This window comes from Lolium perenne, chromosome 6 (genome assembly GCF_019359855.2).
Source record: "Lolium perenne isolate Kyuss_39 chromosome 6, Kyuss_2.0, whole genome shotgun sequence".
In the NCBI taxonomy this organism is placed as follows: domain Eukaryota; kingdom Viridiplantae; phylum Streptophyta; class Magnoliopsida; order Poales; family Poaceae; genus Lolium; species Lolium perenne.
Genome location: NC_067249.2, coordinates 262,913,696 through 262,923,751, shown reverse-complemented (window position 1 = coordinate 262,923,751; position 10,056 = coordinate 262,913,696). Strand labels below are relative to the sequence as shown.

Here is a 10,056-nt window from a genome sequence, read left to right as displayed (position 1 = left end):
AATAGACATATATAGAGTACGCCTCGGAGAGCACCACTATGCATGAAGATCGATCTTCATGCATAGTGCTACTTAATTTGCGATCTTATGCAATAACATGTGTGTTATATTATATGCACCAACTTGCTATGCATCATCTTGATCTTCATGTACTACCTAAACCCAAACGCGTTTCTGGTGCATCGACGCGATATGAAACAAACCGATATCCCTAAACCTCTCCAAAACCCTAAAAAGCCAATTCTCTGCCGCGGCAGAGATTTGGGCAAATTCCCTGCCGCGGGGGGAACCTTTGGATCCTTAGCCCTGAGCTCTCCTGGTGGCCCACGTGGAGGCCCATTTTATACCGGTTCGTAAGCAACCGGTACGAAAGGGGGGGGGGGGGGCTTTAGTGCCGGAAGTTTTATACCGGTTGCAAAACCGGTACGAATGCCCCTCTGGAACCGGTACGAATGGACGTTTTTCTACTAGTGATGGGTAGGGTTTGGGCAAACTTTTATACTCACGTGTAGTACCCATAAACTAAGTCATGGGTAGGGCATGGATATAGCATTGTACCCATGGGTATACCCTTACCCTACCCATTTCTTATCAAGTTGTCATATGCCATGTCTACTTTTGTTGACGTATGACTTAGAGTATTAGAATGTGAGTTCTAAATTTTGATAATTGTCATGTACAAAACTATCTACTATTGAGTTGAGATAATTAAGTTTTTTTTATCAAATGTGATATGCATAAATGCAAAAAAAATGAATAACTTGTGTAATATATGAGATTAGCTAGGCCTGTGAGACCTAGCATGATCGAGGCTGGCAAGAAAAGGTTTTTTCTCCCTCTAATTTGTTTTAGGAAAATGCTATTTCCAAAACAGCTGGTGCATCGGTTGGTTTCAACAGAAGCGATGACATCACATCTTTGAACTTCTCTCTGCGCTCGTCCACCTCCTCACCTCTAGGCCACCCCCTCGGCTCCTCCCTCATCCTGATGCTGCATCTCCCTCCGTTCCAATGTTGTCGTTCGGCTCCCCTCATAGAGGTCACCTCCTATCCTGGCGCTCGGCCACGTTCTCAATCACCAGGTCGACGTCGAGGACAAGGTGGTAGCCTGCTGCATTTCCTTCCACCCTTCACTCGGTAATCATCACATCTTGCGGAACATAGCCACATGAGTAACTGATTACACTGGAGGTAAACTAGTCTTTCCGGATTCCTTTCATCTCCCCTAGGTCAATCTAACGGTGGGCAATCTAGGAGCATGGGCACCATGGTACCCATACTTTTTTTTTGCGATACACGATACAGAATGATGGGCGATCTAGGAGCATGGGCACCATGGTACCCCTACTTTTTTTTTGCGAAACACGGTATAAACGCAGACGCTCACACATACGTACATATACTCATTTCTACGAATGCACGCACAACCTACCATATGAGCACCTCCGAAGCCCAAGAAATTGGTCTGACGGGTCTTGAGATTGACGGAGCCCAACCACAAGTTAGTTCTCCATGGTATACCTACTAATTTACCTATATATGTATGTAGATAAAATTATAACATTTATTTTAGTATAGTAGTAGTCTAACCGCGTATGTGAGTTTTCTCGTATAAAAAACAGCCGTTCTTTTCTTAGAAGGTTGACGTATTTTAATACACGAAGAAATCAGCATATGCTAGTTCTTGTCGTGTACAGGAAGACGCGCGATCTCGTGGAAGCGCACGTCAAACCAGAATTCTGGACCTTTCCGTTGGGCAGGATTCAGCTCAGGAATGGTATCTGCCGTGCGCTGACGCTTACGGACACGGTCACGCCCCGGGTCGGCGTTGCACCGCTAGTGCTAGGCTAGCTGCGCCTGCCGCTGTATCCGTCTTCAGTCTAAACCCCACGGGACGGCCCTATGTTTTCCTTCCCGCCAAGCCGCAGTCCTCTGCTTTCTGCTCTCGCACTCCAGGTAGTTTTGCAGCTGCAGTTTTGTTGTGCGCCGGTGCCATTACCAGGCTACAAGTCGGTATAAATAGGGTCGAAGATTGACCGGAGAGAACACACAGCAGCTCGACTGAACATCAGCCTCAGCAATTCAGCATCTGTTAACTAGCAATCTCATCTAGCGTCCACAGTTGGATAGACCACCGTGGTTACCAATTCACCACCATGCCGTCGATCGACTATGCCAATGACAACGGCGAGAACAAGCCGCCGGAGCAGCAGCTGGTTTGCGTGACGGGCGCAGGAGGATTCATCGGGTCCTGGGTGGTGAAGGAGCTCCTCCTCCGCGGCTACCGCGTCAGAGGAACCGCCAGGGATCCTGGTAAGTTTTCCATCGATTCTTCCCTTGATTCATTCATCTGGTAATGCATGGCGCGCGCGCGTGACTGACTGGTTAATTTGTGCAGCGAACAGCAAGAACGCGCACCTCCTTGCGCTGGAGGGAGCGGAGGAGAGGCTCACCCTGTGCCGCGCCGACCTTCTCAACTACGACAGCCTCCGCGCCGCCTTCACCGGCTGCCACGGCGTCTTCCACGTCGCCTCACCCGTCTCCAACGACCCCGTCAGTCCCCTGCCTCACTCCTCCCCTGTTGGGATTTTCACCTGCATGGCTCGCTTACTGATTACCTGCCGATGCTGGCTGTAGGAGCTCGTACCGGTCGCCGTAGAGGGGACGAGGAACGTGATCAGCGCGGCGGCGGACGCCGGCGTTCGGCGCATCGTCTTCACTTCGTCTTACGGCGCCGTGCACATGGATCCCAACCGGAGCCCCGACGCCGTGCTCGACGAGACCTTCTGGAGCGACTACGAGTACTGCAAGCAATCAGGCGTAAGCTCCCCTGTCCTCTGCTATGGCGCATCTCATCTCAACCAAGATTTCCCCTGTGCATCAGTTCAGTCTCTCAACACGAAAACTCTGTACCCCTGTGCAGAACCTGTACTGCTGTGCGAAGATGATGGCGGAGATCACCGCCACGGAGGAGGCGGCCAAGAGGGGCCTAGAGCTGGCGGTGGTGGTGCCGTCCATGACCATGGGACCCATGCTGCAGCAGGCGCTCAACTTCAGCAGCAGCCATGTCGCCCGCTACCTCACCGGCGCCAAGCCGACCTACCCCAACGCCGTCGCCGCTTACACCGACGTCCGCGACGTCGCGCGCGCCCACGTCCTCGCCTACGAACGCCCCGACGCCCGCGGCCGGTACCTCTGCATCGGCGCCGTGCTGCACCGCGCCCACTTCCTGAAGCTCCTCAAGGAACTGTTCCCGCAGTACCCCGTCACCGCCAGGTACGATGAACACGATCCCTACGAAATCCATCAGTTAATCTCGTGTGTTGTTTGCTCACTCTGAATATTTTATGCAGGTGCGAAGATGACGGCAAGCCGATGGCGAAGCCGTACAAGTTCTCAAACCAGAGGCTCAAGGACTTGGGTTTGGAGTTCACTCCACTCAGGGAAAGTTTGTACGAGACGGTCATGTGCTTGCAAAAAAAGGGCCACTTGCCTGCTCCCGTGGCTACCAAGCGTGCATACTTATAATACTACAAGACACTGTTTTCCGTTAAATAAACAGAGAAAAACAGGAACAAACAGAGAAGGAGAAGATGAAATGATGATTTCTTTTTATAAATTTGCCATGTAATTATGGGCTGTAAAATGTTTTTATATATAGAAGAAATAGAGGAATCAAATGTAAAGAGTGCAGGTGTGAAATGTCACATGTATCTAATCGGGCAACTCTTGTTAATTAAAGAACGGATCACAAGCATGTAATAAAAAAAAAGAACAAATCACAAGGTAATTTTATATCAACGGAGAAAAATAGTCAAAATAGTTTGGCTAGTTATATGAGAAAAACAGGAGCAAACAAAGAAGGAGAAGATGGAACGATCACTTTTTTTTTTAGATTTACCATGTAATGTAATTGTGGCCTACAAATTGTTTTTATTACATGGTATTTTTTCACTGTGCATGTGTCCTAGTACAATAACATTAGACAACTTCAATTTTTTTTCCAAGTAATCCCCCACCGGGATCGAATTTTCATTATCATGGGATAACGAAAATAAGACAACTTCAATTTGACACGCTGTATCTTGATTATCATTCAGTTTCTAAAAATTTATCATATTTGAATTACGTTTTTGATGTTTCATTCATAATCCGGATCTCCCCATCCTGTTCTCAATCAAAATCCACTACACATACGTAACCTGAGTACGCCTTACTATTGCTTAAAGGGCAAAACCGATGGAACACACCATAATATTTCGTGAAATAATAGATATTCCTAATCATATCAATTTTTAGAAATAAGTGTCCTAATATGAAGTTGAAATGGCACAAGAGCAGGAGTACTATCTGTTTATACTAAAATCTTATATATTATTTTCCAAAATTTGTCAAAATTTCATATTGATACATCATTTTGTTGATAGACATATTGATAGAACATTTAATATTAACATTTTCCACTTTTTATTACACCAAACTTTGTTAAGCTTATTTTCTTCGATATACATGTAAAAAATAGTTATACAATTATATTTATCAATACAAAATGCATTTCCTTTAATGCTAACCATAATTCTTATTAATTCCGCTATAATTTAATTTTGGGCATTAACCAAAAAATTGGTTGCCCTAAATCTTAGCAAATAAAAAATCATTTCCATTGATATATGTATTTATGTCACTTATTATATTACAATCTTACCTGTTAGTGGTTCATTGAGATGTCTATCCTAGTAGAGTATTTTAGGACGCATGTGTCTAACAGTAGAAATATCTTAGAGAAGATCGCTACAGTACGTACAAGAGAGAGTGAATAAATATTGGAGCTATATACACTTTTAGCCTCACAACTTATATGAGATGTACAAATTAGTCCCATTTTTTGCAAAACAAGGTATCCTAGTCCTACAACTTATCTTATTGTGAAAAACTTGTCCAAACTGATCCAGGAGCAACGTTTTTTTGCCGAAATGCCCCTATATATTTTTTACTAGCAGATGAACCTTATAGTTGTCTTAAGTATAACCAGGGTTTGAGGTTCAAACACACAGACATTTGTGTGGGAAGCCACCCGAGCTTAGCACGACCACTGGATCCAACAATCATTTATGTTTCAAGTCTATCATTTTTCTTACATACAGACGACTTTAGCGCCATGATTTTGTACGCTTCACATATTGGTTGTGCTGGACTTTGACGCTATCTTTGAATCGCTCATGCCTCGGTCAGGCTTTTCCGTGTTAGAGCATGTAATGTAATACCGTATGAGTACGTGTATGGGGTAGTACTCCGACGTACACATAACACTCTTGTATTTGTTATGAATGGGGGCTTTTCCCTACACTATATAAACATGCAAACGATACCCTAGAAGGGTACGCATCGTTCTACGACAATTAACATGGCACTACAGGAATGGGGCTATATGCCGAGGGCCGGAAACCCTCGGCGTAGCCTGCTTTGGCCGTCGGCGTAGCCTACGCCGAGGACCGCCCTCGGCATAGCTCCTCGGCGTTTAGCTCCCTCGGCAAAGGCACTATCGCCATCGGCGTAGCCCGGCCCTCGGCGTAGCACGCTACGCCGACGGCAAAACCCTCGGCATAGACTTTTAAAAAATTCAAATTTCTCTTTTCCAAAAAATTCAAAAAAAAATTCGATTTTTTTTTAATTTTTTTCTATGTGCCGACGGCAAAACCCTCGGCATATACTTTTAAAATTTTTAAAATTTTAATTTCTTTTACACAATCTTTTTCTTTCTTTCTTTTTACATGTTTATCTTTCACCCAATACACTTTTAACTCTAACTATACTTAATCTTAGGTCAAATTACAATCATGGTTAAACTTTCCAGTCGGTCACCCATCCTCACACTACTCCAGCCTCAGCACGCTTAACTCCTTGGTTCCATTCGGATGAGCTTCCATTATATAAGTGACACATCTTGCTGATAATAATAGCATATCAACCCTATTAACCCTTGAACCGTGATGCAAACCTCTTTATTTTGAATCCCAAACAATTACTTAAGTAGACAACAATGAATATATAAGTAATAATAATATTGAATTCAAATAACAATAAAATGATTTTATTTTTTGGTCTTTTTTCTATTTAATATGGAATAATTAATATCTTTAAATCGGAAAATCGAAATTCCACAAATAATATATCTAAATCGATCATAAAAATGAGAGGAATCTAAATATAACATCCATATCATCATTTGAACCTAAAAATTAGAGGCATCCAAATATGACGCCTAATTTGCCATGTGGCCAAAACGGCCCCCTCGGAAGATGCGAAATGGTCGTATCGGGCGGGCTGGTGCACCGTTCGCCAACACACTAAACGGACAAAAATTATCACATAAAGTGATGTGTTATAGACCTAAAAACATTTTTTGCGGAATTTATTGAGTGACGGAAAGTGTACCCCTAGTTCAAATCCGGTCAGTTTCCAGCGGATTCGGCGGGACACCGCATGAAGCCGCAGGGATTCTCAGATAGCTAGCGCGTACATATGGCATGTGATATGTGGTGCGGAGGCGGTGTCCTACCACTACGCGGAGGTCTCGCGCAATGCTAAAATGCGTCCCATGTAGTTGCTTCACAAAAATACCCGTTTTGGCACCCCGAAAATGAAAAAACCATCGCCCATGGGTCGAATTGGAAATCCTCTCCCGGGGCCTTGCTTCCCATCCCAGGTACCACACACGTGCCAAATATGGCCTCGTTCCGACAAACTATGCGGTGTCACGGGCCGTTTCCTACTCATTTGCCCTAAATGCTATAGAATTCCGGACGTGATAGCCCTGTTTGTGAAGGGTTTTCCAAAATAATTTCCGTATCCTAATTCCGACTTTTGGAGTGGTTACTAGGACATACAAAATGACGCCATGCGGCTCCGCGGGATTTTCTAACTTCGTTTAAATTGTCATTTGGCCAAAACGGACCCCCACGGAGATGCGGTATGACTGTACCGGGCGCGCTGGTGCACCCCTTTACCATCGCGCTAAACGGAAAAAAATTCGCATATAAAGTGATATGTCATAGACCTAAAAACATTTTTTCTAGAATTTATTGAGCGGCGAAAAGTGTAGCCCTAGTTCAAATCCGGTCTATTTTCAGCGGATTCGGCGGGACACCGCAGGAAGCCGCGTGGATTCCCAGATAGCTAGCGCGCACATATGGCATGTGATATGTGGTGTGAAGGCGGTGTCCTACCACTACGCGGAGGTCTCGCGCAATACTAAAATGCGCCCCATATAGCTGCTTCACACAAAAAACCCGTTTTGGCACCCCGAAAATGAAAAAACCATCACCCATGGGCCGGATTGGAAATCCTCTCCCGAGGCCTTGCTTCCCATCCCAGGGACCACGCACGTGCCAAATATGGTCTCGTTCCGACAAACTATGCGGTGTCACGGGCCGTTTCCTACTCATTTGCCCTAAAAGCCATAGAATTCCGGACTTGATAGCCCTGTTCGTGAAGGATTTTCCAAAATAATTGCCGTAACCCAATTTCATCTTTTGGAGTGGTTACTAGTACACATAAAATGATGCCATGCAGCTCCGCGAGATTTTCTGACTTTGTTTAAATTGCCATCTGTCTAAAACGGGAACCTGAGGACATATAAGAAATTGATTGAATTGTTTCTATGTTAACATGGTACTGTGCATGATTCAAATATGCATGATTTTAACATAAACAGATAGAGGATGTTTTTCTGAAGATTTTGATACCTCATACGCATTTTTTTGACGTCATATGAATTAGTTATGATTTTTACAAAATTAGACAAATTTGAAAAATTTCCTACGCCGAGGGTCAGGGTGGGCATTCGGTTTTAACCGAATTTCCGGTTCAGTTTTTGTGATTTTTGAACAAATTCGGTTTTAAAAAATGGTAACGGAAATTGGCATGAAAATTTAGGAAACCGAAGATTCGGTTAACCGACAAATTCGGTTCGGTTTTCGGTTAAAACCGAATGAACCTACTCACTTGAACAAATAGTAGGCTTCACCGAAGAAAGCAAATAGTGATTGACATATAAACACAAAAAGCATCAACTGCGCAAGAAATCGACAAATGAGCACCAATCGTGGAGGGATGCTATTTGGTAGGCTGCGGCACTCGTGGTAGAGGTGCATCACTCGTGAGCGATTAAAAGGGGTAGCTAATACTTCGAGCGACGTGTTCTATTATGCAGGCTTCACGCTATATTCAGAAAAAGCTAGTACATCAAAGACCAAAGTCATACATTGAATGAACAATTTTTGGAACATCAAACGCAATTGGGTTTCTATAGAATGGTCGGCTTATGCACAAATTGATGGTAGGTTACTCAATTCGGTCTATTCGGTCTTGTTCGGTTGGTGGGGCTAAAAACCGAATTCTACCAAATTTAATTCGGTTAGTATAAATGGAAACCGAAAAAACAGCGGTTAATGGAAAAAACCGAGATTTCGGTTAGTTCGGGTTCGGCTTCGGTTCGGTTTTCGGTTTCACGGTTTTTATGCCCACCCTGAGCCGAGGGTGGCCGTCGGCGTAGCCCTGTCTACGCCTAGGGCCAAAGATATGTCGAGGGCTGCCCTCGGCGTAGACCTCGCTACGCCGACGGCCACGCTACGCCGAACGTCGAAAGGGCAGGCTGGCCTGGCCGGGCCATACGCCGACGGCCCCGACTTTTGGCCGTCGGCGTATAGTCTGGCCCTCGGCGTAGCCTCCCATTCCTGTAGTGTGGTATCAGAGCAGGTTGACCTAGCCGTCGTACCCAAGCCGCCGCCGCCGCAGCTCTCTACCGCTGCCACCAAAAACACAACCAAGCCCTGGCGATGCCGTCTTCTGTCGCGTCCGCACCAAAAACCTAAGCCAAAACAAGTCCAAGCCTACAACCCTGCCGCCGCCGCCAATCTTGGTTGCCGCCGCCAGATCAAAACCCAAGCCAAACCGATCTCTGCCGCTGCCGCTATTCCTGTGCTGCCGCCGCATTGAGCCTACAACCAACAACACACAAAAACAACATCTTGTGTTGCTGCCGTGATCTGTTGGCGCCGCATCTACGGCCATCTCAACGCCAGACCACCTCAACTCCATGGCGTCCTCATCGACCTCTGCAACTGTCCTTGCTGCTGCCCTTGGAGCACCACCGGTGCAGCTTCTGACTCGCGACAACGCTCTGGTGTGGAAGGCGCTTGTCGACCCTGCACTTCGTGGAGCCCGTGTTCTAGACCTCGTTGAAAGATCCGAGGAAGCGCCCGTGGAGAAGCTGGAAGCTGAGGATGTCAATAAGAAGAAAGTCACGATCGAAAACTCCGAGTACGCTTCCTGGATTGCTCGTGATCAACAGGTGATCCGCTGGCTGGTCAACGCTCTTTCCCTGGATGTTCTTATGCACGTCATCGGGTTGGAAACATTTGCAGAAGTTTGGGCTGCTCTTAATGCTCATGTGTCTACTGCCTCGAAGTCTCGGGCTCAGCGCCTCCGTGGTGCCCTCAATGATACAAAGGAAAACGATCTTACCGTTGAAAAATACTTCGCCAAGATGAAGACATTGGCCTCTGAACTTGCTGCTGCTGGCAAGCCCCTCGATGAAGATGATCGAGCTGATCTAGTATGTTTTACATGGTATTGGCAGATCCTACAATACACTTGTTACTGCCGTTGGTGCAAATCCTGATACAACACTGTCCGAGCTATTTGATCAAGTGCAAGCTTATGACCGCCTCCACAAACCGGATGATATCTCTTTTTCATCGTCTGCCAATGTCGCTCGCCGCGGTGCCCCTCCTCCGCGCGGTAATGATCGGTGGCATGACGATCGTGGTGGCCAGGACCGCTGGCGTGACGACCGCCCTCGCCAGCAAGATGATCGCGGACGCAGTGACTACCGGGACCGCCGGGAGCGTGGTGACTACCACGACCGCCAGGAGCGCGGTGACTACCGCGATCGCTAGGAGCGCGGTGACTACCGTTGACGTCGCGACGACCGTGATCGACGTGATGGTGGCGGCTACCAGGGCCGCCGTGATGGAGGCGGCTATCAGGGCCGTCG

At 46.4% G+C, this 10,056-nt stretch overlaps 1 protein-coding gene across 1 annotated transcript; it reads left to right on the top strand.

Annotated features, from left to right (window-relative positions):
- The first annotated feature begins 2,056 nt into the window (after positions 1–2,056).
- LOC127305417 (cinnamoyl-CoA reductase 1) lies at positions 2,057–3,716 on the top strand. The gene is given in 4 exon segments (XM_071821854.1): positions 2,057–2,312; positions 2,398–2,819; positions 2,923–3,275; positions 3,353–3,716. Coding segments are annotated over 4 exon segments (1,107 nt in total). The 5' UTR covers positions 2,057–2,155; the 3' UTR covers positions 3,528–3,716.
- The last annotated feature ends 6,340 nt before the right edge of the window (positions 3,717–10,056 follow it).